At 40.3% G+C, this 27,506-nt stretch overlaps 1 protein-coding gene across 1 annotated transcript in view; it reads left to right on the top strand.

The window, feature by feature from the left end:
- The first annotated feature begins 2,066 nt into the window (after positions 1–2,066).
- ryr2b (ryanodine receptor 2b (cardiac)) overlaps positions 2,067–27,506 on the top strand; it is a 62,418-nt gene continuing 36,978 nt past the window's right edge. Inside the window, exons 1-44 of the mRNA XM_027278254.1 lie at positions 2,067–2,164; positions 4,084–4,203; positions 4,370–4,474; positions 4,995–5,069; positions 5,170–5,248; positions 5,428–5,540; positions 6,448–6,571; positions 6,892–6,988; positions 7,087–7,161; positions 7,599–7,755; positions 7,954–8,118; positions 8,236–8,357; positions 8,999–9,182; positions 9,263–9,395; positions 9,499–9,594; positions 9,775–9,893; positions 10,201–10,334; positions 11,885–12,126; positions 12,631–12,823; positions 13,025–13,244; positions 13,359–13,463; positions 13,633–13,736; positions 13,922–14,005; positions 14,108–14,267; positions 14,420–14,567; positions 14,810–15,018; positions 15,703–15,877; positions 16,017–16,225; positions 16,373–16,559; positions 16,843–16,975; positions 17,089–17,203; positions 17,331–17,491; positions 17,698–17,857; positions 18,075–18,161; positions 18,640–18,866; positions 19,115–19,328; positions 19,428–20,030; positions 20,155–20,355; positions 20,547–20,652; positions 20,768–20,908; positions 21,237–21,513; positions 21,636–21,750; positions 21,995–22,127; positions 22,589–22,692. Coding sequence (XP_027134055.1) covers positions 2,117–2,164; positions 4,084–4,203; positions 4,370–4,474; positions 4,995–5,069; positions 5,170–5,248; positions 5,428–5,540; positions 6,448–6,571; positions 6,892–6,988; positions 7,087–7,161; positions 7,599–7,755; positions 7,954–8,118; positions 8,236–8,357; positions 8,999–9,182; positions 9,263–9,395; positions 9,499–9,594; positions 9,775–9,893; positions 10,201–10,334; positions 11,885–12,126; positions 12,631–12,823; positions 13,025–13,244; positions 13,359–13,463; positions 13,633–13,736; positions 13,922–14,005; positions 14,108–14,267; positions 14,420–14,567; positions 14,810–15,018; positions 15,703–15,877; positions 16,017–16,225; positions 16,373–16,559; positions 16,843–16,975; positions 17,089–17,203; positions 17,331–17,491; positions 17,698–17,857; positions 18,075–18,161; positions 18,640–18,866; positions 19,115–19,328; positions 19,428–20,030; positions 20,155–20,355; positions 20,547–20,652; positions 20,768–20,908; positions 21,237–21,513; positions 21,636–21,750; positions 21,995–22,127; positions 22,589–22,692 — 6,759 coding nt within the window. The 5' untranslated portion in view covers positions 2,067–2,116. The remainder of the gene's footprint in view (positions 2,165–4,083; positions 4,204–4,369; positions 4,475–4,994; positions 5,070–5,169; positions 5,249–5,427; positions 5,541–6,447; positions 6,572–6,891; positions 6,989–7,086; positions 7,162–7,598; positions 7,756–7,953; positions 8,119–8,235; positions 8,358–8,998; positions 9,183–9,262; positions 9,396–9,498; positions 9,595–9,774; positions 9,894–10,200; positions 10,335–11,884; positions 12,127–12,630; positions 12,824–13,024; positions 13,245–13,358; positions 13,464–13,632; positions 13,737–13,921; positions 14,006–14,107; positions 14,268–14,419; positions 14,568–14,809; positions 15,019–15,702; positions 15,878–16,016; positions 16,226–16,372; positions 16,560–16,842; positions 16,976–17,088; positions 17,204–17,330; positions 17,492–17,697; positions 17,858–18,074; positions 18,162–18,639; positions 18,867–19,114; positions 19,329–19,427; positions 20,031–20,154; positions 20,356–20,546; positions 20,653–20,767; positions 20,909–21,236; positions 21,514–21,635; positions 21,751–21,994; positions 22,128–22,588; positions 22,693–27,506) is intronic.

The following is a 27,506-nucleotide window of genomic DNA, read 5'->3' as shown; positions in this document are numbered from 1 at the left end:
TGTCTTCTTCAGAGGCTGCAATTATTCCTTCTCTGTAAATTGTTGGATGGAAAGAACAATGTGGTAATGATTTAGTTTTAGAGTAATGCCTCTCAGGGCTACGAAAATAGAACAGGACCTCTGGATGGGATTACAGAACAGGTCAGGGAATCAAAAACTCTCTCTCTTTGAGGAGCATGAATGGATCAGTAAATGTCACTGCAATCAACCTGTTACATTATGCAGCATCTTCTGTCTGAGAGAAATTTTGGTGCAGGGGTGGTGTATGTCAGTGGCTCTCAAACCTTTTTAAATAATGTACTGCCTTTTTTCAGCTAAGTACAGTGCAAAACATTTTGGGTAGAAAATAAACTCTATTTTAAGATGCATAATATAGTGCTGCACCATCAGTGTCCGAACAACCTTGTAATGGAAAAATACTTAAATTCTACATTTCCAGTGTTTAAAATCCAGTGAATTAGCATGTTAATGAATGTTTGCTGCTTTCTTCTTCTTCTTCTTTCAAAACTAATTAAACAAATGATTAAAACACAGAAGATTGGTACTTTTTAAGCATGAAAAATAATCACATTAGCACTGTGAACATGCAAATATTACAGGTTAAATGCTACAGAAACAGGCAGAGCAATGAAAAGAAAAATGAAAAATCAGCCATTCATTCATAGATGGTCTAGAAGCTTCAAAATAAAAAAGAACAGAAGAACAAAAAGAATAGTAGTGACTTCTGGACCGTGTATCTGAAACAGAAGAACAACCTGCCATGGATAAATATGAATAAAAGATTAAGAGGTGAAAAGATAAACAGATAAAAGTGTAAAAGATGACAGAAAAAAGCACTCATCATTCATTTCAAATTCATATTTCAAACATCAAATCAGGAAAATAACAGGTGTGATTAATGCTATTTATGGTGGCACCAGTAAGCCCTGTCCATCCATTATCTGTAACCGCTTATCTTCGTCAACCGATCCTAGCTGGCAAGGTATACACCGGACAAGTTGCCAGCTCATCACAGGGCACATAGAGACAAACAACACCTACAATTTAGAGTCACCAGTTAACATGGGGAGAACATGCAAACTCCACACAGAAGGGCCCCGGCCCCCAGTCTCGTCTAAATGGAATGTAGCCATCATGAATGTTATCAATTACACCTGTGTATAAGGTGCCGTTCAAGACATTATCCATTCTGGCCCTCTCACACACATATATTCTCCTCTCACATACATATATTTTCACTCAGGCACACACACACATGTATACACACATATATATTCTCCTTTCACATACATATTTTTAACTCTTATATACATTGATTTTCACTCACACACATATATTCTCCTCTGACGTACTTATTTTTTTAAACTCTTACATACATATATTCTGGCCCTCTCACATACATATATTCTTCTCTCACTTACATATATTTTCACTCAGGCACACACACACACACACACACACACACACACACACACATATATTCTCCTCATCCATACATATTTTTTAACTCTATATACATATAATGTCGACTGCTACATATATGTTATCATCATGTTTTCACAACACCACACACACACACACAACATAGATATCTATATATATATATTCTCCTCACACACACATATATTCCCCTTTCACATACATATATTCTATTCAGACATAAATATGTGTAAGAGTATAAGTATATGTATGTAAGAGTGAGAATATATGTAGGCTATGTGAGAGGGCCAGAATGGATAATGTCTTGAACGGCCCCTCATACTTGTACTTTTCATGAGTTGACAGGACAATATGTCCGGCATGAAAAGATTAGATACTGCAGGCCTGGACATGTATTCTTTTTGGATACAGAAAAAGTAAGTTACTCAGGAGGCATCATAGTAATAACAGTAAGTGATGTGTACAGGTGAAGTTGGATGTTTGCACCTTAAATGTTTCTTTATTGGGATGGAGTGCTCCCGCCAAAATGTCACGTTTGGGACGTTAACAGGCGGCTCCGCCCACACGGTAAGGCCGGTACACCTTCGTGTTTCCGGGCCTTCCTCTCCAGTCTTCCCCTTTACCCCTCCAGGTCCAGGTCCAGGCTGTGGCTGATGCGGCTCGTTTGCTTTAAATAATGACTGAAAGTGGAGAGGGCGACGATGAATACCAGTTTCTACGAACGGTGAGTCTATTTATTTATTTATTTATTTATTTATTTTTTTTTTTAAACTACCATTAAACGTAAAACCTAATATTTGGTCAATAATTAGTAACCTAATCACATATTTTATTTAAAAAAAAAAAAAATCATTCAGCATGTAGCTTGTGTAATCCTCAGGACACAAAAGTAGCTGCTGATTAAACCCCCAAAAATGAGTATAACTAAAAATATCCTCAGGTTTAATATTTATTGTCATAACTTTAGATTAACAGAGCTAGTTTAATATCACTAAGCATGGGTAAAAATGTGACATAATCATGCATGGGCCCCTAGGCTGTCAGTTCAACACTGTTTGTGTGTTATTAAAAAAAACACACCTCCCAGCTGCTTTTTTTTTTTTTTTTTTTTTTTTTCGACAACTTTTTTTTTTTTTTTATTAAAAAAAACCCCCCCCCCAGCTGCTTTTTTTTTTTTTTTTTTTTGCTATCTCGATCACATTGTATTGTTTAGTCACTGATAGTAAAAGGAGACCACAAATGGCTTTCATTTCAAAGATGCTATCATTGTCCCCTGGTTGTAAGTTGTCCCACAGCTTGTTATCATTGCCCTCTGATAAGGACATGTCATGGGGGAGAGTGTCTGGTGTTGATATGGAGACACACACTCACACAGGCAGTGATGATACTGAACCCAGATTGATTTTATAAGAGAAAATTACATAGTAGATATGTCCCATATTGTGTTATTATTTTAAATGCAGGGTTTCCCACAGGAAAACGTAGGAACCTACATCCTGACGAGTCTTGTCGCGTGCTCAGTAGAAATATTATAGCTGCACAGATTAACCATAATGGCATTTATGAAATAGCACTTTTGTTTTTTGTCAGTGTTTTATGTCATAGCAGCACCATGGGGAAACCCTTAATATATATCCGTGTCTCAGTTTTCTAATCCAAAAGAAGACTTTTCATTTCCCGTTTCAGCCGAACGAACACGCATTTCCACTCGCTGCTTCTTTCCACATTTAGATGGAAGTCTTGTTGAGTTTTCACTTGCCAAATGTACCCTCGAAGAAGAGCCGAGTCCTCTTGGTCATCTGAATGCCACACAGTGCCTCAGCGTCGGGCCAGTGTGTTTGACTGATTGCAGAGTACTGCTGATATGAGGAGTGGAAAAAAGAGGTGATTCAGGGGTCAGACAGTGCAGTATCTTCCCGATATGGAGGTACACAGCCTGGGTACAGAGAGGTGTTGGTAGTCCTTGCTGTACTTTGGAGACCGGCCGTCTGTTGTCCCTCTTTACAGTTCCTTAAATAGATGTGAAAAGCCTAATTCCTCCTTTGACGTGGTCCATGCGGCATTTAAATTAAGATAAGATAAATTTTAGGTGACAGAGATATACTGTGCATGCATTTACAGCAGTATATATATATATATATATAGACCTATAATGACAAATATTCAGCTGCACATTGATGTTTTTGAGAAATACCATTAAACAAATATGGTATGCACAAGATAAAGGGTAAGAGATTATTAAAGTATTTTGAAATATATGGACCTAACGGATAGCAGGGATGCATTATGCTTCAGGATTTCTGTTTTTCTTTTTTTACTGGATGCATAGGTTGGGTCACCATGTCCCAGCACTCTGTTAGCTCCCATATAAAAAATCTATTAATATGAAATCTAATAATCTTGGACTAAATTCTTCCCTGGAGCCTTTTTCAAAATCGGCTGGTTGAATTCTTTTCTTCTAATTATTTGTTGGCATGATGATCTCTAATTAATATGCATCAGATTTGGCCTTCACAAACAAGTCAGTCACATCTTAATCTGCTCTTACACTATGAATGTGCTCTGTTTTTTTTTATGAATGGGAATGGGTAACTCTTACGCACATGAGAGTTAGTGTTTTACTGCTGTCATCTGTCTTCTTAGGGAGATGACGTGGTTCTGCAGAGTACTTTCACCTCCCAGGAGGAACATGTGAAGCTCTGTCTTGCTGCCGAGGGGTTTGGCAGCAGACTCTGCAGGCTTGAAGCCACCTCTAACTGCAAGGTAAAGGGTAAAATCTCAATGCCCAATTCATTCCCACTTTGTTGCACCTTTTGTATCTCTTCTCTATCTTTGTCACTGCTAATTAGATTGTTAGCCTGTGGAGGATATAGATAAATATGAAGCTACCTCGACGACAGATGCTCTATTGTCTTTTTATTCCTCACAGAATGTTCCACCAGACTTGTCTGTATGTGGCTTTGTCCTGGCTCAGTGTCTGTCAGTTAGAGCCCTGCAAGAGATGCTGGCCCACAGTCAGCGCTCGGCTGCAGAGGTGAGAGTCTTCTCTTCTCTTCTCTTCTCTTCTCTTCTCTTCTCTTCTCTTCTCTTCTCTTCTCTTCTCTTCTCTTCTCTTCTCAGCCATTTATCCGGTCTGTGATCCATGAAGATTTCAAGATGACAGATGGCAAAATAAGTTGCCAGGTTAAACTCACCCTCTGTAATTGAGGGTAAAATATGTGTCCTGTTCTGTAAACTGCTGATTAAAATATAGCCTAGATTTAACTGAGACTTTATTTGAAAGGGATTTGAACTGCATTTGTTCATCTGCAGCAACAATGTTAACACAATCTTACTGTATAACTACAAAAACACTGACAAATAAACTATCGTAGAACTGGACCAGCTGGTGTTGACAAAGTAACAAAGAGGAACAAATGAAGCACACGTTTTAATTGTTAATTTTATTTTTAGTCTTTGTTTCCACTTATTTCTCTTTGAATTTATTTTGACTCTACTGTTATAGTGTTTACTTGTACAATAAGTTCTCTATGCAGTGTCATTGTGATTTACAGGTGGGAGCTGGAGGAAGCCATCGCACCCTTCTTTATGGCCAGGCAGTGTTATTCCTACACTCATACAGCGGCATGGTGAGTCATCATGGTTTGATGAAGGGTTTCAGTCTTATTTTTTTCTTTAACATAAACTTTATTAACTTATATGAATATCTATTGTCTATTTTCCTCCCAGTATCTCAGCTGCTTGTCTTCATCGCAGTCGTCAACTGACAAACTGGCTTTTGATGTCGGTTTGCAAGAGGACAAAGCAGGTATTGGGTACTGTACCTGTTTAAACGGTTTATAATTGTTATCAGTACACTTGCTTTTGTACTGCTCCTAAATGCATCTTATCATTTAACCTCTTTTCATATTTAGTATTTTAATTTGGTTTATTTGTAATTTTAACTGTAAGTAAGACTTTGTCAAACATTTTGTATCTGTGGCTCAGGTGAGGCGTGTTGGTGGACCGTCCACCCAGCATCCAGACAGAGGTCAGAGGGTGAGAAGGTGCGCGTTGGAGATGACCTCATACTCGTCAATGTGTCCTCAGAGAGATATCTGGTAAGTCAACTCTTCATGCTGAGACGACTGAGTCTCTTTTCAGAGTCCCTACTGCGACAAACACAAAAGTGCTAAACCTTATCCACATGTACTGGTCACACCGTAGCCTTAATAAGTATTTGGACGGTGATCTCCCACAGCCTATCTCAGGTGCTAAATGTCAAATTGGAACAGAATCCTCTGCTTGCTCTGTTTGGGGTCACTGGGGGGGAGATGCAATTAACTGCTGAAAAACAAAGTACTTTATCTTCCGTTTCCCTCCTGGCCCGGTGAGCAATCCTGCTCAGGTGGAGACACAGTCCTGCCTACTCACACACACACACACACATGCTTGACGGACATCATGTCCTGCTTAAAACTTGTGAATGCTTGATTACATTACGTAAGACTCACTCATTCAATACAAGTCCCCGGTGTGACAAGTATAAGAATGTATGGCTCGCTGGCAGTGACTGTGAAAAGATAGTTTATTGTTTGGGCTTACAGTGTATGTTTGTACATCCTTTTGTTTTTGTTTTTGTTTTGTTTTTGTTCCCATTTGTCTTTAATAGTTGAAGAGCACTGCACTTTTGTTATTTCCTCACAAGTTTTTCTTTGTAAATATTTCACACTGTTTCAGTGTCAGACACTCTATGTTCTTTGTCCCTGTACTTATCATCTGTCTTTCCTTTCTCAAGCTTTGCAGAACCAGAAACTATATATATATATATATATATTTTTTTATCATTGGTTTCATTTTATTTTGACGTCATTTAGTCATAGGCAATCATAGGCAGTGTTTTCTCTGCCTTTTGATGAGTTTAGCATAATTGTTTATGACAACAGCTATTATAGTAGAAAAAAAAACAGAAGTTGTATTCATTGTTGATGAGCTCCTTTCTGTTATTACCATTTTGCTTCCTTCCAGCACCTGTCCTTTGGCACTGTATTTGACAACAAAAGCTTGAGTGACAGCCTGATTGTCAATGCAGCCTTCCAGCAGACTCTCTGGAGTGTCGCTCCCATCTGCTCTGGAGGTGGAGTTGCTCAAGGCAAGTTTGACAACTAAATGTTGTGTCCCAGTAATGTGATTGGTCAAGGAGTTATTCCAGCTTCTTTCTCTGCACACTGATGCTGGCGTTTAGGTTGCAGATGTTCAGATGCACACTTAAATGATTGTAATTAAGTACATAATAAAAGTATGAAGTGTGCGTACAGTTGCTATGAAGTGTATATCCTCTGTGCTGTTTTATCTCGAGAAGTAACCCTTACTTAGATACCGGTTATAGCCAACGAATATCATATATCAAACATGAAATTAAACATCTTTGTCAGTGGAGATTACCTGCGCTATCTGTTGTGTTAATTCTAGGATACCTTAAGGGGGGTGACACATTGCGGCTACTCCACAGCCATAGTGACGCATGTCTGACTGTTCCACCCGCAGAGCAGGGAGATGAGCTACAGAGGTCAGTTGAAAAGACCAGTCTCTTCTCACATCAGCCAGATAAAACAGCCTTTACTTCTGTGGTCATGTCTTGTTCTTTCCCTCTTCTTCTTAATCTAGGATAATGCATTATGAGATTGGATCAGTCTCCAGCCATGCCCGCTCTCTCTGGAGGCTGGAGATTCTGCGTGTTGTGTAAGTACCCATGGGACGTAGTGAAGCACTCACTGGCAGTTTAAATTAATATTTTGCCTCATCTAAAAGACATACTTTAGGCTCTGCAGATTTAAACTTGTTATTGGAAAACACAATAAAAATTTTATTGTCTCATTTGCAGAAATAAAACAATTTTATTTTGTTGTTTTTCAAGGCTTTAGAAGGCGTGTGTATCCTGTTAGTCATAGTGCTGTTAGTCACTCAGAATTTCTGTTTTTTTTTTGCTGTTTTTTGCCCATAAAGGCTGCACAGAGTTGCTGGAACGATATTTAATATGGCTGGGTCAGAATTGAATTGGGGTTGTGTGTTCCTTGGTTTCTCCCCTGCAATTTCAACAAAAACAAACAAACAAGCAGTCTGTCCAGCTTGTTTATGTCAAGGAAAACAAAAGACAAAATGCTCTTCATATTCCTCAGTTGGAGCAACAGGCATACATGCTGGGGGCAGCCTTTCCGACTCTGCCATCTTACCACTGGGAGGTACCTGGGCGTTACTGAGGAGAAAGGCCTGCATCTGGTCGATCGGGACAAGGCTGATATCAACACAAGCTCCTTCTGCTTTCGATCGTCGAAGGTCAGGAGTCACACGAGAAATACACTGACCTTTTTTTTTTGATGGTTTGATGGCGGCTGTGATCAATTCATAATCCAAGAGTTTCTTTAGACTGGGGACTTGAAGGTCATTAGTGGAGCAAAGTTAGAATCGAATCAGTTTATGATCACAGAAACACATCTGTTTGTCACACATGTAACAATAGATTTTTGTTTGTAGGAGAAACTCGACTCTGGCACAAAGACTAATGTCGATGGCATGGGGATCCCAGAGATAAAGTATGGAGACTCCATTTGTTATGTTCAGCATGTAGACTCTGGGCTCTGGCTGACCTACCAAGCCATTGATGCCAAATCTATGCGCATGGGAGTGGCTCAGCGAAAGGTAATTACAATTGATGAACCGAAAGTATACGACTCATTTCATATATTGAGTATTCTGTAAGAATGTTGAACGTGAAAGTGTGCTGAATTGTAGAATAACTTGAAATCAAATTTCCAGGCCATTCTGCACAGCGAGGGTCATATGGACGATGGGCTGACGCTGTCTCGTTCTCAGAGGGAAGAATCTCACACTGCCAGACTCATCCGGAGTGCTACACTCCTCTTCACTCGCTTTATCAGGTACTGGACGCCTTATCTGGACCCTCATTCATGGATACTGTACTGATAGAGACATGATTACAGTGACGTAGTGGAGTGTGAAGTATTTCCAGATGCAGTGTTCCCTACCTCAATAGAGATTGAGGTTAAATTACTAAATGTCTAGCAGCAGTTGAGGTTATAACACAGACTCTGTGCAGGTATTTGTTAGAGTTAGACATAAGTCAATTATTGATATTGGCAGATATATAACAAGTAGTATAGAAAAGATTTTTAGTGTCTCCGTTATACAGCGAGCACTGATCAGTTATTTATATTATGAGTTACAGTAGATGTGCTTGGGTATTGTACTTTAGACACACACACACGGACACAAAAACAAAACAATAGCCAGTTGGAGTCTTTTTAAAGACTTCTGCACTAAGAGAAAACTCTGGAATAATACGTTCTGTTTTTAAAAATAACAATAAGTGAAGTGGAGCTTGATACTATGATTTCCAGTCATATTAGTCACTTTCAGACAGATAGGAAAAATATTTGGAAGTCTGTTAGTTGGAGTATAGGCCAAAAACAAATCACCTAGTACAATTTATTATTTTATAATCCTAAATCCCTCTTTTTCTTTTTCTTTTTCTTTTTTCTTTTTTTTCTTTTTTTTAAAGGAAATTTGATAGTTTTAGTCAACAAGGAAACTTCACGTCTGTCAGCCTGCCAATGGAGATGGTGACACGTAGTCTGCAGGATTTAATAAACTATTTCCAACCTCGACTGGGGGGGCTAGACCAGGAATCCAAACAGAACAACATGACGGCGTTAAAGAATCGGCAGAACATGTTTCAAGAAGAGGTAAGTCTGTTACGTATGAATGAATAACTCGGGCCCTGCATGCAATGCGTTTGTCACGGCACACCTCCTTTTCTTCTCAGGGGGTGATAGATTTGGTCCTAGATTGTATTGACCGTCTACACCAATGTAGTGCTTCACATTTTGCCGAGGCTGCTCAAAGTGACACAGGAGAAGAGTGGGAGATCATCCTGAACTGTTTCTATGAGCTGTTGGGTGAGACTTGACATGTGTCTTACTAACTTATGGCCAAAATCTTGCTTAAAATATCTGTCTCTAAAGTGGTTCCTGAACACTCTCTTTCTTTTTACCCCTTCAGCTGCTCTGCTCCGGGGAAACCGTGTAAACTGTGCACATTTCTCAAGTTCTCTAGATTGGCTGATTAGCAGGCTTGACCGGCTGGAGGCCTCTTCTGGTTGGTTGGATTTTTAGGTCACACTCAAATTTAAAATGTTGTTTAGCTAATGATATTTTGGCACACCTGTTTTGAGTTGTTTTACCTTTAGGTATACATTGTTATCTGATGTTATTTCAGCCTAGCAAAATATATATACTGTAAATACAGTGATGAGCAATCGCATACTGTCATGTACAGGAGCCTTGGAGGTTCTGCAGTGTGTCCTAGTGGAAAGTCCCGAAGCACTCAATGCCATCAAAGAAGGGCACATTCATTCTATCATCTCTTTTCTCGACAAGCACGGATGCAACCACAAGGTAGTGACTGCAAGTATTTGTTTTTGTGTGGATATAAAAATCATGAAGTGTAGAAGAATGACCTATTGTCGTCATATTTCTGTATTTGTTGGTTGAAATGCAGTAGCTTACCCAAATGTTTTTTTTAGGGGAAAAACATCCATTGTTATCTTTTGAAATGGTCTTTTATTTGTGCATTTGCAACATGGTTTGGAAACGAGCTGCAGCAACCAACACACAGTTTTTAATCTGTTCCCTAATGTAGGATAATAGCCGTGAGTTTATGTAGCTATTGTTCGATGAAGCACCGACTGAGGTTGTGTTCCAGGTGCTGGAGGTGTTGTGCTCTCTGTGTGTGTGCCATGGTGTGGCCGTGCGATCCAATCAGAATCTCATCTGTGACAACCTGCTGCCAGACAGAGACTTGCTGCTCCAAACACGCCTGACTAATCGGGTCACGAGGTACAATTTAGAGTAGTGTTGCAGTGTTGTGCTTCTGCTGTATTGAGAAAAAAACACTGTATTTGTCACTCTTTCCTTTTTAATTAAGTGTTTTTTTTTTCTAATTTTGTGTGTTTGTGTCATTCCCTATACACAGAAAACAAAATAAATGTGTCTTTGTTGCATCTTCTCATTTTATGTCCTTGCGTTTATTTACTCTTGAAGCCACCACTGAATGGGAGCTTATTCTCATGCTTAGTGATTCATTTGTTTTAGCTAAGTGCTGCTTGTCAACTGTAGAGAGCTCAGTGCCGCAGTCCTTGGTATCCTTTTTATTAGTTTTCTTATTGTTTTGCAATCTGTGATGCCATCCAAATCCTTGATACAAGAAACACTTCAGATTTTCCCGCAGTACATCACTCCGGCTTGAGACTTGAGTTAACCGAAGAATTACTTCAGCATTGTCTCTTCGTTTTCTGCACCGATTTTGATTTGATTCTGAATTGATTAGACTCAAAGAATTGTTCATCTCACTCTCTTCCAGTGAGACAAGTTTTCTGCTGCCAGAGATGGTATGACTCAACTGAGTTCATCTTTGGACAGTTTCATCTTGTTTCATGTTCTCCTTCTGTCAATATTTGGCTCACTGTGCTAGTCTGATCTTGTAGACAGTTTCCATTTCCTCCTTCGAGCTCCTTATTTATTTTTTTTCACTTCACCTGCCCACTTTTCTTCAGCAGCTGCCTTCTTTTATCTTTTCTCTATCAGCAGCCCATTTTGTTCCTCGGGCCTTAAATCTTGTTTTGTTTCATATTCTTCACACCTGCTCAATCCATTCCCCAGCTCTCTCTTCCTCCTCAAGCCATTTCTCATCCCATTACGTTTGCTGCTTGTTTAACTAAATGCCTAATTAGTACGTCTGCTTTCATCCTCGTGGTTTATCTCCTCCTCCTTCCCCGCCACATTTTGTCAATTCTTCTAGATGCACTTTTCCCCATTCTCCATTTCCATTTTATCCAATCTCTCATATCATCTAAACCCAGTCGTAGTTTTCTCTGTGTGTCCTGTCCCCATTCTCTCAATGCTCTCCTTCTGTCTACACTTTCATGAGAGCTCTGTCAAGGAAAGGTTAATATCACTATATGATCTGTATTTCTCTCCAGACACGGTGTTGCCCAGACTTAATTTCCTCATCCATGTACCATCGGCATCTTTTTGTTTCTCATATGTTGCTTACAAATTATATGTAGGTCCAACCAGAGCCTGGTTCTGTATTTACTCATTCATCTATATATTTATAATGCAATGTGCTGTGCCAATGAGATTTATGCTCTGTGTGGGCTAGCAAATGCCTTGCATGAGGTGTGTGGATCCGACATGGGGCAGTATTTTAAAAATTAAACAGGCAAACTAGAGACTGTATTGCTCTTCTTAATTGTTCTTCCATGTCTTTGAAGTTAATAATATACTTTAACATTCTAATAATCAAACTAAATATACCTTTACTACTATATCCTATTTTTGCTTGTTTGTTTGACTTTGGCATTCTCTGCACGTTACTCCACCTACAGCATGAGACCAAACATCTTCTTAGCTACGGGGGAAGATTCAGCCCAGCATCGCAGGTGGTACTTTGAGCTGGTGGTGGATCACGTCGACTCCTTCCTCACATCTGAGCCCACACACCTGCGTGTTGGCTGGGCTTGCACTGAGGGCTACCAGCCCAGGCCCACAGGAGGTGATGGCTGGGGGAGCAACGGGGTAGGAGACGACCTCTGCTCCTACGGTTTTGATGGGCTTCACCTCTGGTCAGGTGAGGATGAGCTCAAACAAGGGATTCATTGTTCAGGAACTGGAATATGTGTATAAGGCTACGAGCACACAATAAAGTATGTGCACTAAAATATATTTCAGGCTAGTTTTTGAGACAAACATCAGTATCTAGAGGTGTCTCTTGGCACATTTAAGATTTATGTAGGATGCCTAAATAAAAGGAGCAACAAAGAAATTCAATAAACTAGATTTTATTTTATTTGCCCGTTTAGAAAACCTGAAACCTGAGATTTCAGCTTTGATTGCCAATTGTTCAGCTACACTTGAAGAGAGCCCATCATCTGTTACTGCTTGTTCCTTTTTAAACCTGCAAATAGAGGCCTGGTCTTAAAGTTTCATTTAATAAAGTATGATAGATCTTTCAGTCTTAGAAATGTGTTACTCCTGACGATGCTGTCTCATTTTGAGTTGAGGAGAAACTAACAACAAACAATAAAAAAAAGAAATCTGAACTTGAATGACTTTCATCTCTCCTGGATCTCAGGCTGTGTGGGCCGCAGAGTGAGCTCTCCGTTCCCCCACCTGCTAAAAGATGACGACGTGGTCAGCTGCTGTCTTGACCTTAGTGCTCCTTGCATCTCCTTCCGGGTCAACGGTCTACCTGTGCAGGGCATGTTGGAGAACTTCAGTGCTGATGGACTTCTTTACCCTGTGGTCAGCTTCTCTGCTGGAGTCAGGTCAGTAGTGAAGTGTTTTTATTTAACTGGCCTACGTGGCCTTAACATGCTGTATTCAGGAAAACTCATTTGTTTTCAGTAAGCTGTCTCATTTCTATAGTAAGAGCGTAATAAAAGTTTTGTCTCAGTCCATGATTATGTCTCTCTAAGGACCTGAATCCATCCAGTAAACACTTTCTTTGTCCCATTTCTGGAAATCAGGGTTCGTTTTCTGTTTGGGGGAAGGCATGGAGAGTTTCGCTTCTTGCCTCCACCAGGTTTTGCTCCGTGCTCTGATGCTCTGCTCCCAAGAGTGAAGCTGAAGGTAGAGCCATGTCACAAATATATCTTGGATCGTGGAGAAGGGAAACAAGAGCTTATTGGCCCTTTAATACCTGCCACTCCAGTGACCTTTACTCCCGCACCAGTAGACATCAGCAAGGTAAAAAATCATCACAATGAAACTTTATTTGCTAACTTATCGGACAGCTAGAGATTTTAGATTCACAAAATTCTCATGTTTGCTTAGTTTACGTTTTTCATATTATCCTCATAGGCGGTATTGCCCCCACAACTTGAGGACATTCGAGAGAAAATGGCTGATAACATCCATGAACTCTGGGCAGTGGATAAGATTGATCTCGGATGGACATACGGACCTGTAAGAAAAGAGGCATCATTAATTTGATACCATTGCATGAATAAAATAAGGAAGAGTTATTATCACCTTATCATATAGTATGTAGGAAAATGGTATTATCTAAGCTGAGCTTGACTTGAAAACTTGACGGGTTTAACTCACACAAAAAATATGATATTTTGTCAAACAGGTGAGAGATGAAGTTAAGAGGCATGATCCCTGTCTGGTGGAGTTCTGCAAGCTGTCAGAGCAGGAGAGGAGCCCGAATCTCCACATGGCGCAGGATACCCTGAGGTGAGATTTACATCATAAAATAAAAAATAAAAAAATAAAACTTAGTCTTCTTAATTATTTTGATCCATTTCTTGAAAATACTCTATTCATATCATCAGAAGTTTGGCCATTGATAATATGATAACCTTTTAAACACAGGTAAGTGTTTCATAAATGCTGAATGTTTGTTTATCTTTCCACTGGAGGACTCTTCTTGCTCTTGGTTTCCACATTGGTTTCACTGATGACCACGCTGAGGAGAGAGTCAAATATATGAGACTAGGCACCAAGTATGTACATGTTTAATATTTTGTTTAACTGCATTTTGTTTGGACAAGGGGTCAGATTGTCAGGATGGGACAAACTCTTCTTTCTTTTGTTCACTTTTTCAGGTATGAGCAGCCCAGTGGCTATAGACCTGCCCCTTTAGACTTGAGCCAGGTTTTTCTGAGCCCAGCTCATGAGGAAGTGGTGAACTTGCTGGCAGAGAATGATCACAATGTATGGGCCAGAGAGCGTATCAAGCAGGGATGGACCTATGGAGCCCAACAGGTTTATGTTCCGTGTTGTATTACTGCAACTAACCCAGGCATAGCTTTAATATAATTTGCAAAAACATAACATATTCTGGTTACGCAAACATTGCTCTTGTTCTTTCACAAGTATAGTTATCCATTTTTGTTTTTTTGCATCTGTGTTTTAAGGATGTGAAAGCAAAGCGGAGCCCGTATCTTGTGCCCTACAGCCTGCTTGATGAGAGGAGTAGGAGACCGGGCAGGGAGAGTGTCAGAGAGGCTGTCTGTACTCTGCTGGCCTATGGTTACAGCCTCGAGTCCCTCAACCAAGAACGGAGTACGTCTCAAATCATCTCATCAGTTATAGCTCGGTTCATTTCACTTTTATTTAATAATAGTGAATGAAGAATCCATTTTAATTAAGATAAGTCTGTGGCAGCTAAACTAATGCAGAGTATTAGTTTTACAGAATATTTACAATACTGCAAAATTGTTTGTTTCTATTTAATGGGACTTGCAAATGCAAATCATATTTTTTAGCAGATAACGATATTTTTTTTCTGTTTCTTGGGTTTTCAGGCATATTATCAGATCCATGTCCCTTCTCTGCTGAGAAGTGCAGAGTGTTCAGACCTGATAAGTCATACGCTGTAACCTGGGGGAAGTGGTACTTTGAGTTTGAAGTGGTGACAGCGGGGAATATGAGAGTGGGCTGGGCCCGACCGGGCTGTACCTCAGATAAAGAACTCGGCTCAGATGACCAGGCATATGTCTTTGATGGATTTGAGGTGAGATCTTCTACTTAGAACTCGACTGTTTTTAATATGTGCTAAAACTATATGTGTATTTTTTGTTGACGTTTCACTTTTTGTCATAAAAAACTTCATGTGTGATGAATAGGGGCTTTATGTTCCCACAATTTTTAGACATCTCTTGATTTAAAGTATAGAGAATTCCCATGGCTGGATAAAAGTCTCTGTGTTCTGGCTGTGTGGTCATTAGTAATGCTGTAAAGCAAACAGAGCTATGGCTGTTTTTAATGAGAGGAATTAAAATTTAGGAATTAAGACGTCCAGCAGTATATCTAATAACTAATAACTTCAGCATGTAAGTTGCACACCCAGGCAATCTCATCTGTATTCAACCTGGTGCTTAACCAACAGCTGTCCACAATTATTGCAAAGCTGTAATTAAGACGTGTGACCCTGATTAAACAATGGATGTGATTAAACAGTGCAGGTTTTTGCTGGACTATTCGCACACGATTTTAAATTAGAACTTGCCACTATGTAACCTGAGGACCACAGACATAAGCGAAGTGGTGACTAGAGTCAGTGGATGACAGCCACTTTAATCTTCTGACTTCGGTCTGACGATCCTGTCAGCTGTGATGTTTCCTTTTCCTCGTTTCCTGTTTCTGTTTACACTTGCCTCTTTTTATTTCTAACTGCTTGTCTTCCTGCTGCAATCAGGCTCAGTGGTACCATCAGGGCATTGAACCCCTGGGACGTCCATGGCAGAAAGGCGATGTGGTGGGTTGTTTGGTAGACATGGCTGAACGCACCATGATGGTCACGCTCAATGGAGAGGTGCTGTTTAATGACAGAGGATCAGAGCTGCCCGCCAAGGACTTTGATATTGGAGAAGGTCAGGAAAAGTTTTTGACTTTATACAGTTTATTGCACTGACTTGATTCCGTCTATTAAACTGAAAGATAATAAATGTCTATGATGTCTTTCATGATGGCCAAAGTTTAATTTGTCTCATCTTTCCACACGTTTCCCAGGCTTGTTGCCTGTGGTCAGTGTCGGGGTGAACCAGGTGGGGAGGCTGAACCTGGGTCGCCAAGCGGGTTCTCTGCAGTACTTTAGTGTGTGTGGCCTGCAGGAAGGCTATGAACCATTTGCTGTCAACATGGCCAGAGACCCAACCCTGTGGATGAGTTGGAAGCAGCCACATTTTACCTCCATAATGCCCGATGATCATAATTTACAGGTTTTATTATCATGTTGTTTGAAGCATGTACATTTCGGCAGTATGGCACAATATTATGAAACCGGCCTCCATGGGACCCAGGGTTGCTTGTAGCACTGGTTCATTGACAGCACTAATCCTAAAAACCTTGTTCAAATCTTATTCAAGGTCACTAGAGTCAGCGGATCAATGGATTCATTATCCAGCCTGAGAGTCTCTCAGCGGTTGTTTGCACACCACGGTGGAGGCACTGAAATGGGCTTTTACCGGCTCAGCATGTCCATCGAATGTGCTACGATCCTCACTACCCCTGCAGGGAACATGCTTCCAGGGGCCTCCAGCTCTCTCTCTCCAGGTTTTTACATCATAATACATCACAGAGAACTTGATGATTTTAACAAAGGAACACAAAAAAGGCTTGTTTTGCTCAAAAAAACAAATTACAGTTACCCCTGATGCAACATGAAACACGAAAGATGAAAATTAGGTGAAATAATATGTAGTTTAGTGTGTGAGATCTGGATGGCTGTTCTTTGCGGTTATCCAGATTCCTGATGTTCTACCATTATGACCCTGATGCGTGGTTCTGTGTAAGCTCCCCAGGGCCCTGCTGTAATTAATTTCTGTCGTCCTTTTAGGAAGAAAAGAGCAGGAGGAGGTGGACTCTGACTTTGAAGTGTTGAGAAAGTCAGCCCATGGTTTTGCTGGCTCAAGAGATGAACTCAACCATAAAGACCACAGTCAAGACAAAGCATCTAGGCTGAAACATCGGTAGGCTGTGAAGAAACTAAAATACTGATAAGTAATACAATGCAAACTCACCACAGTCACCATAATCATCTTCATCGTTGCGTATGAATTAATGTGTGTTTCTGCTCTGTAAGGTTCATGCTGAAGAAGACTAAACCAGGTCTAGTCAGCAGAGACTCATCTGCACGGCTCCTAGAAGATGTTGTCATCGACAAAGATAACTATGATCACCTTATTCAGAGCTCCAGAGTAAGGCTCTTATTTTCCCATCATAACCAGATCACACAGTTCCCTCTTTGCTCGTCGATCAGCCACAATAAAAAACATAGAATACAAATACTAGACAATGACACCAACTGACCTCTCTTTTTTTCAGTATTATTACTCAGTGAGGGTTCTTCCAGGCCAGGAGCCATTCAATGTATGGATAGGCTGGGTGACCTCTGATTTTCATCAACATGACATGACCTTTGACCCTGACAATGTCCCCACTGTGACTGTCACCCTCGGAGATGACAGCGGCAAAGTCCAGGAAAGGTTAGTATACACCAACCCAATTATATCCTCAGTGAATATCACTTAAAACAAGAGTGACTCTATTGAAATTCTATCTACTGTCTTTTTTATTTGAAAACTGATTCCATTGTCCGTTAAACTCACCACTTCGCTGCTTCTTTCGAATGATCAATATAACAAATTATCGGAAAACTACTAACTAGACATATCTCTCTCCCTTTTTACAGTGTGAAACGGTGTAACTGTTACATGGTGTGTGCTGGAGAGGCAACCGGGCTGTCTCATAGTCGCAGGAGTTCAGGGTTGGAAATTGGCTGTTTAATTGACACAGCCACTGGGCTGCTAACCTTTACCTCCAGCGGAGTGGAGATGGCAACCTTCTACCAAGTAGGTCGCTCAGGCATTGCAGGAATTATTTGATTTGTTCATGCAATTAAGTTTTTTTTTTCTGTATTCAGTCTAAATTCAATATACATATATAAGCCTCATATTAAGATATATATGTTCCACTTGAGAGAATAACTTATTAAAGTAATTATAGTGACTGTTTATCAGGGAGCATTGAGTTATTAAACTGAGGTAGTATTGTTTCATCACTTTTCAGGTGGAAGCCAGCACAAAACTATTTCCTGCTGTTTTTGTCAAGCCCACCACCAGCACCATGTTCCAGTTTGAAATGGGATGCATTAAGGTAGAGTAACTTTTATAAAAAAGCAACATATTTATGAAATTTCAGTGCATCCTTAGTTCAGTCGCTACGGACTGGCTTGGGAGCTCAAGAGTGGCCGATTGAAGTCCAGGTATGTGTGGAGAGGAGAGCAGGAGAGGTGCCGGTTCACCTCCCCGGCACTGCTGACGTGCCCTTGAGCAAGGCATCAGACCCCCAACTGCTCCCACATATCCCTGTCTGTTTGTATGTATATTTTGGGTCTATGTCTGTAAACAATTGAGTGAAACAAAGAATTTCCCCTATGGGAAGTAATAATTTATCTTTATCTTCATCCTTAAATTGTTGACAGATTTAATCAGTAATTAATTAGATAGCACTAACTTAGTGAACAGTTGCAAAGTTTCTGCTCTTGTGAAGTAATTATTTGGTTGTTTTATTCTTAATAAATTTTGGGTTGTTCGTTATAACATTCTCTGTATTTGTTTTCCTCTCACTCCAGAATGCGATGCCACTGTCGGCAGGTTTGCTGCGCAGAGAGAGAAGGAATGCCACTCCTCAGTGTCCTCCAAGATTTCAGGTCCAGCAACTCAGAGCAGTTTCGTGGACCAGAGTACCAGACCATGCATTAAACGTGACAGTGGATCGGCCAAATGAGTGCCATGGCTGGAGAGTCCAATGCTCTGAGCCCCTGCAAGTCATGACCCTTCATGTCCCTGATGAAAACAGGTTGAATAGCAGAAATAAGTTTTGTGGTTGCAGATTGAAATGCACAGAAAGTAATGCTTTTGTTGTTTCTAATGTTCTTATGCGGCACACATCGTTCAACATAAAGTATAAAATCAGAAGTTCAACAAGTTGCAAGTTCCTGTCTTTTTCCAGGTTCTGCCATTGTGCCAAGTTATCAACAAGAACCTCATATGATCTTGAGCGAGCAACACTGAAATTGCCGTTACTTTTTGATGATGTACGTCTAGGTGTGTTGACATTTTGGAGCTGTCGGAACTCAAGGACTTCCTGACCTTTCATCACCACACTCTCCTCCTCTACTGCTCCTTGTGCACCCTTGGAAACACTAGAGTTTGCCATGCCCTCTGCAGCCACGTGGACCAATCCCAAGTCCTCCATGCCATTCAGAATCCTCAGCTCCCTGGCCCACTCCGCTCTGCATTTTACCAGCTACTTATTCAGGTGATTGCTTGTTTGAGTTCATGTTTTTTTTAAGTTAGTATTCATTGATCAACTAGATGAGGACATTTTGGTAAAGTGTTAAGTATTCTTGTTTGTCAGGTTCATCTCAGCAGCCACAGCACAGCATGTCTCATGACGAGCCACGAATACATTGTGCCCATGACTGATGAGACCAGAGAAATCACCCTTTACCCCAGCCATGCTAATGGTGTCAATGGAGGCTGTGGTATTCCGACCACTAGTCTTGGCACATCCCTTAAACCACGGATGCATTTCTCATCTCCTTGCTTTGTCAGGAGTGATGGAATAGAAGGCGAAGTTGAAACAGCCTGCACAGACAGCCCAGAAATCCCACTGGACATATTGAAGGACCTGACGGTGGAGATGCTGACTGCAGGAGTATGGGCAGTGGGTCAAGGTGTTAGAGATCCTGTGGGAGGCAGCATTGAGCTTCTGCTGGTTCCCATAATTAAACTGTTTTACACCTTGCTGGTAATGGGGGTATTTAGTGATCAGGATCTATGGAAGGTTCTGAGACTGATAGAGCCAGGAGTCTTCTCTATAGATACCGAAAACCCAGCAGAGGAAGACGAAGAAGAAGCTAGTGACGATGAAGAATGGAAAGAGGATGACAAAAAAGAAGATGACACCCCTAAACATGGACTTCTTCAAATGAAACTTCCAGAAGCTGTCAAACTTGAGGTGAGCAGACCCAGCAGCTTTCTTGGATTAATTAATTTTGGATTAATTTCAGAAGCTGTGTGGTAATATTCCTGTAAACAATTCATCATTCAGTCATAAAGTTTAATACATTTCTCTCTTTCAGCTCTGCCATCTGCTGTCCTACCTGTGTGATAGCCAGTTGCGCCACAGGGTTGAGGCCGTGGTTGCTTTCTCTGACAACTTTGTGGGTCAGCTGCAGGAGAACCAACGCTTCCGCTACAACCAAGTCATGCAAGCACTCAACATGTCCGCCGCTCTCACTGCCCGCAAGACGAAGGAGTTCCGCTCACCTCCACAGGAGCAGGTTGAATAAGATGAAATTACGTTGTTATAGTTTGCTATATAAGAATATTAAAAAGTTAACTTTGGTATTTTTCAGCCCAGAAAATGCTGAACATGGTTTTTGCTATACTCACACTGGGTGATCATGGTTTACAATATGCATTTCTAAGAATGTTGTCTGTACTGTTTGTGTAATCTATGACTTGTCTTTAGATCAACATGCTGCTGAGTTTTAAAGAGGATGAACTAAACAGTCCATGTCCAGAAGAAGTTCAACAGCTCCTGCAAGACTTCCATCACCTCCTCAACACACACTGCGGTTAGAACTCTTCTAGAACTTTCCTTTGACTGATTCATTATTTTCTTTCTTTGAGACAGGCAGAAAAGGCACTTACCACTATGTAAAATCTCATCATATTGGCTGTTATGTGCAGGGATTGAATTGGATAATGACACAGAGGATGAAAAGGATGCTGAAATGTCTGTAAAAGATCGACTTCTCAGTCTAGTGGTGAGAGTCATTGGACTGAAGAAAAAACACATGGAAGTGGAGGAAAGTAGACCACAGAGTGCTAGTAAGTGCATTTTTATCGTCAAAGCACATTTTACAAAAGTACATTTTGAATACAATCTAAAATCATTGCATTTGATCAGTTTTACATGGCATATTAATTTACCTGTACATGGGTATATTTTGGATTAGTGGGGATTTGGATTAAGAGATTAGGCCCCAAATAAAATCCAAAAATGTAATAAATTGACGTAGTCTGTCTTTCATTATGATGCACATCTCAAATCAGTGGCTGATGGGACAGTTGGCCCTGCTTTTCTTAAACACAAAGGTAGTAGGGTTCCACTTTTCTACTTTAAACACTCTGTTTTTACCTGCTGATACTTCCTCAGAGTCCCTGAAAAAGCTCATTTCTGAGATGATGGTGCACTGGGCTCAAGAGACTGAGATGGAGGACCCTGAACTGGTTAGGGCCGTCTTCGCATTGTTGCACCGCCAGTATCAGGGTCTTGGGGGTCAAATGGCAGGACCCCTCTGCAGAGCGTATACCATAAGCCAGGCTTCAGTAGAGGACACCAGAATTCTCCTCTCCTCCCTGATTCAGATCCGCTCCCTCCTCAGTGTCCGCATGGGGAAAGAAGAGGAGAGGCTTATGATCAGAAAACTAGGGTAGGGGGAGATTTGCAATGCAACATGGGTTTGCTTCTTTTGACACTTTGATTACTGTGATTTTAAGTCATGCATCTTAATTTAAAGCATTCTTATAGTTTTTTTTTTTTTTTTTTGTACAGCGACATCATGAATAACAAAATTTTCTACCAGCACCCCAACCTAATGAGGGCATTAGGGATGCATGAGACTGTGATGGAGGTGATGGTCAATGTTCTAGGAGAAGGGGAATCAAAGGTGAGGGAGTAATTAAAATGTATTGTGGTAATATGGATAATATGTGTAATCAATAAAGCAGGTATTTTCATTAATACTTGAACAGTATTGGTATTCCATAGGCCATGCTCGAAGGGTAAAGGTTAAAAACAAACAAACAATAAAATCATGTGTGGATCAATAGGGCAGTGCTCCGGCAGTTTATTTCATGCCGTCTACTTCCTAAAATTTGATTAATATTCATGCATTTATCTTCTTCTTTTAGGAGATTACCTTTCCCAAGATGGTGGCAAGCTGCTGTCGATTCCTGTGTTATTTTTGCCGCATTAGTCGTCACAATCAGGGAGCCCTTTTTGACCATCTCAGCTACCTGCTGGAAAACAGCAGCGTTGGACTAGGTAAACAGCTTCTCTCACTTGTCTCTATACGTAATGTGAAAAACAACAAACTCCTCTAGAATCATGTAGAATAATGTAATGCATGACAGTACAATAACCCTACAGAACCTGATATTTCAAGTCAACTTTCAGTTTTTGAGGCCATAATCTGCAGTACTATCGCATGAATGGTATTAGATATTAAACATCTAAAATCTAAAGTTTTACTAAGTAAAACTCAGGACTGTTGTATTGAATAACACAGATATGTGTATACTGTGTCTGATCCTTTTACTTTTTGCTAGAACATTACCTCACACATAAGAAAATTAAGAAGATGTCATGTAGAATCCAATTTTAGGATTGTATTAACCTTGTGAAGGGGTTTGTAAAGGATCTTGTTCCCACAATAAGAAACCCCAACGTCCTGACATTATATATAGTTCATGGGCTGGTGTTGTTTTATGCCTTTGTTCCCTTAGCTTCACCTTCCATGCGTGGGGCCACTCCTCTGGATGTGGCAGCAGCCTCTGTCATGGATAATAATGAACTGGCCTTAGCGCTGAGGGAACCTGACCTAGAGAAGGTGAGTTCATTTTCTGTGCCATCCTCTACAGTACTGCTGTTAATAGCCTACACTATATCTTGTGTACATGGATAAGTGCTCTGTTCTCTAATAAACATGCTTTCCAGGTATTTAGGCAGCACTTTCTCTGTACACAAGCCTCTGTCTGTTTTACCCCCCACCAATCCCTCATAGTTGAGTCTTCCTCTCTCCTCTGTTTTATCCATCATGTGTAATATGCACCAGTCTTGATGTGTCATGCAATGATGCAAAAATAAATAAACCAATAATTCTCTTCAAGTGCATGAAAGGTAACAAGCCTGTTTTTGAAAATGTAAGACAGATATTTGTCTAAAAAAAAATGTCAGAAAAATAAATATGCAAGTAACGTACATACCGGATACCGGAAAAAACTATTAAAGTGCAGTAATGAAGTATTTGTATTTCGTTATTCCGAGCCTCAGGCTATACATTTTAAATAATTGACGACAAATCTTAAAGAGAGCAGTTGGTGCATATTTAAATAGGTTTCTTCTTCTCAATAATACTACTTGACAAATATCAGACAGGGTCTAGGTGACGAGCAGCAGTATGTAGCTGTAGTGTCTGATGATGATAACAGCATATTAAGAAACACACTTAATAAGTGTCATCGCTTGAAGCCTAAATCTCAATTCTTAGTTAAAAAATGTGCTTTCTTGAGGCGGTCGGTAGCGTAGTGGTTAACACGGCCGCCCCGTGTGTAGAGGCTATAGTCCTCACTGCAGCCCTCATCAGAACGGGCACATCCTGATATGACTGTGTCATTCGGGGATTTAAGTGGGGGTCGTTTCCATGATGATAGAGGCACTAATGTAAAATATTAGCGACATCTTAATGTTGAGCTGCAGCAGTTCGGCAGTCAAAATGTAATTCAAGTGAAAGCTGACAAACAAGATGTTGTGGATTTGTTTTCTGAAAGTTGTTGTGTATTAACTCCTGAGCTTTATTTCCTACAAAAGATTGAAAGTTTCCTTTCATTTCACACATTTTCCCTTTTTCATTATCCTTGAAGGTTTTGATCCATTTTTATGACTTCTGTAAAGCATTTTCAGACGTTTTTGGTGTTTTGAAAGATGCTTGATTTCGTTTTGGCACTTCAGCACTTTGTAAAGGAAAAAATACTTCTTTCAAAAAGGCAATTTTCAAATCAGCCCTAACGCTGACAGTCAGGTACACAACATGCTTACTCTCCTGTGTGAGGATTTACTTCTCAGGATCTCACACAAATTCTGACAGACTTAAAACAATTACTCTGTCAATATCCAGTAAATAGTGCAAGGAAGTCAGAGGGAGTCCAATGACTACCACAGCTCCCCCAAAGTAGGGCATCTATAATCCCATTAAAATGTTATAGAGAGGCTTAATGTTTAAGCCCCTGATTTAAATAGTAGACAGTTTAGTAGACCTCAGGTATTCAGGAAGTTCAATAGGTGGGGAACACACAAACTAAAGTTCCTTCACTTTTCTAGATTTGATCCTGGAAACACTAAGAGTAAAAACCAACGGGTTTGGGTGCTTCATGATAAAATAAGTAAATCAGAGAAGTTAAGGCCAGTACCATTTAGTGCTTTAAGACAAGTTAGGCTCTATGCTGACACACAGCAGGCCAGTGCAGTGATTTAAGACCAGTGTAAGTGCTCTACTTTCTTGGTGTTTGAGAGGAATCCGGACGAGCTGCAGCTGTGATTGTTTTTGCTACCTCAATTAGCTGGACGCCTCCCCTGTCGTCTCCATTGTCTTGTGTCTCACAACAAATCATATGCAGCCCAAGTCCCTAGCACCAGTGTCTCAGTGACTTAAGGCCTGGGGAATGCTGCACAGCAGTGATGAGAGGTCTCCTTCTATCAAATGTAGAAAACATCAAAGACCTCATCCAAATTAACTTTTTTTTTAACACCAAAGCATCCCATACCTATCATAGAAAGTGATATATCGGTAAGGGCAACCTCATTTCCAATGTGTCCTAGAGCCCTCGCGACGCAGTAGCTCAGTCCTTAGAGACAGAGGGCGGCCGTTCAAGTGCAGCATGGACCAAAAAGAACAGAAGGAGCTGGAGAGGTGCCATTCACCTCCTGGCACTGCTGGTGCCCTTGAGAAAAAAGGTACCAACCCTGTTCCCAGGATGCCGCTATGTGGCTTCCCATCGCTCCACCTTCTCTCACATGTCCACACAAGAGGCCTTTTTGTGTGTGTGGTTGTATTTTCGGGTCTATGTATGTATAAAACTTGAGTAAAAAGTAATCTATCAGATAACTTGTTAGTAAGCTTGATGCAATATAATTTGCTCTCAAAAATCAATCTCACATCAGAGACTGAGTCACTATTTTCAATCTTAAACAAATAATGTAGGAGTACAGGAAAAGCAAATCTGGTGTATGAAAGAGCTATCTCGGGTAAAAAGTTAGCAGCTTGAATCAAAATAAAGAATCAATGCCACTCAGGCATTGAATTAAGTTTGTATAAGTCTGAGATCAGTATTTTTTGAAACTTACAGTACTGGGTGTATCTTTAAAGGGAAAAAAGAGCGCCTTGATAACAGCAATAGCCTAGAGGAAGTGGTTAACTTTGACTTTGGAACAAGAAAGCCCTCTGGCTGCTGCTGGAGTTTTAAAAATATTAAAAAACAATGAACTTTTATTTCTCCCTCATCGTGGATTATTGGTATAAATGATACCACACATGATTCCATGTTGTTTTAAGAAGCTGAAAAAAATGGCTAAATACAGAGTAATACAGAAAGATATACTGTAGTAGTTAGTCTGGGGCTCCATTCTGGCCTAATAGTGGAAATGTGCTAATTCAGATGCAATGTATGTTTTAACTAGAGTGTTTGTTTTGTGTTGTCCATGGTTGCCTCATGTTGAAGCTGTACTGAATATCTGGATGAAGCCCGGGTTAATAAGAGTGAAGTCTGTTTGTGCTGTTAATCTCTGATTGATGAGTGAGATGATCGAAACACTCTATAATTTTTTCAGTCTAAAAGAGACGTGATGTCTTGAAGTTATGTGAATAGCATCAGTATTTTCACTATTTGGTGTCATGTCAAAATATCAGTATAATAAAAAGATGTCCTAATATTCTTCAATCCATTAAAATGCCTGAAGATTCTCTCATCTTCTGTGGCTGGGAGATGCATTTTTATTAAAGTGGGTGTCAGAGGAACCACCTAACATCACACAGTGGATAAGTAATGTTAGAGTTAAGTATGTAAGGGTTCATGTCACTAGAAGCTCTCATATTTTATTTAAAAAGAGAAATCTTTAATTTTTATAAAGTTTAGAGTCTTTACAACTTATTTAGTCTGTAGCGGCGCTGGTGGTCCGTGTGGGGACGTGCTGTTCATTTGCGTGTGTTTCTCCTCCTGGTTGCATTTGTCTTGATTTTCTCTCTGGCCTGTAGCTGTTCAATGTTTAATCAGTTTGCAGACTCACGTGCATCTCTGGAGCACAGCGGCCCGAGCAAGTCGATAAGAGCAGAGTAGAAGGTCATATGCATGCCCCATGTGAATGAGATCATCATCTGTCCTGGACAACATCTCTGTTATAAGAAACAATCATACGCGTCAAAAGTTTGACATGAACTACAATAAATTATTAAGGAGGCTGTGATCCAAGAAATGCTCCAAAAATCCTGAGAGAAATTATTTGTGGGACTTATTTTGATGACGCATAGAAAAACAGTACCTAATAAAACATTTATAATAATGCGTGCACTACTACTGCATAGTTCAAAACAGTACCCAGTGTATACAATATTAAACTGATTTTAATACTAACATTGCTCTGTTGGACTGGTATGTGGTGCAAGGTCCATCCATAGAAGGGTCATCTGAAATCCTGATGGCTTCCTCCATGGCTGCAAGGAGACCATTTCCCCCATCACCGCGCAGGGCAGGGCAAAACACTCAGGCCGACGAATCAGGCAACCTTAATACCACATAAGCTTCTCTTCGACACTCTCACCTGTGGTCAAGGAACACACTTACACAGCTCATGAAGATAGAGGAAAGAAACAGTGAAAACCATGCTATGAAAGTCAATGCTATTTGGCTTAATTGTCAATACCCTCAAGGACAATTTAATGCCTTCTGGGCGCTGCTTTAAGAAAGAAAATCAATTGTAGAACAAGGAAGGTAATTACAACCTTACTTAATTGGAACTATGAAACGATGTAGTATCTTGTGTCTTTTTACTTTGTATTTTTCTCATGCAGCAATATCCAAGAAGCACTATGTTGCAAGTAAAAAGTATAACTGAACGATATAAATAACAGTTAAATCATTTGAATTGATTGTTAAAAAAAATAAATAAAGGCTGCCAAAAAGAAGAAAATAATAGACACTAAAGTCTGTCGAATAATTTCAAATGACATAAACTGACTGGAATCATGAACATGCATCACCAATAGTGTTTAGATATTTTTCCATTTAAGCTACAAACACTTTAATGGCTTACCATTGCAGAAGACAGCAAAACGTAGAAAATCCAGGTAACGCTCGCCCCCACAGGGTCATCCAATCTCAGGGATGCCTTTAGACACTAGCATGGACAGCTCTGGAGACCACAGCCAGCAAGGACTGAACCACCTGCACGAGAGATTAGGCTAGTGTTACAGATAGTGGGTTACTGTAGCTATTGTACAGATAATGAGGTAACAAGAGAACACTTTTTTTTTTTTTTTGCATTATGGGCCTTTATATCGTAGGACAGCCGAGATAGACAGGAAAGGGGCAGAGAGAGGGGATGACCGCAGCGGCTCTGATGCGGGACTCGAACCGGGGCGCTGCAGCGAGG

The sequence above is a fragment of the Larimichthys crocea genome, chromosome III (genome assembly GCF_000972845.2).
Source record: "Larimichthys crocea isolate SSNF chromosome III, L_crocea_2.0, whole genome shotgun sequence".
Taxonomy (NCBI): Eukaryota; Metazoa; Chordata; class Actinopteri; family Sciaenidae; genus Larimichthys; species Larimichthys crocea.
Note: the sequence above shows the minus strand (reverse complement) of the source record. Positions and strands in the feature narration are given on the sequence as shown.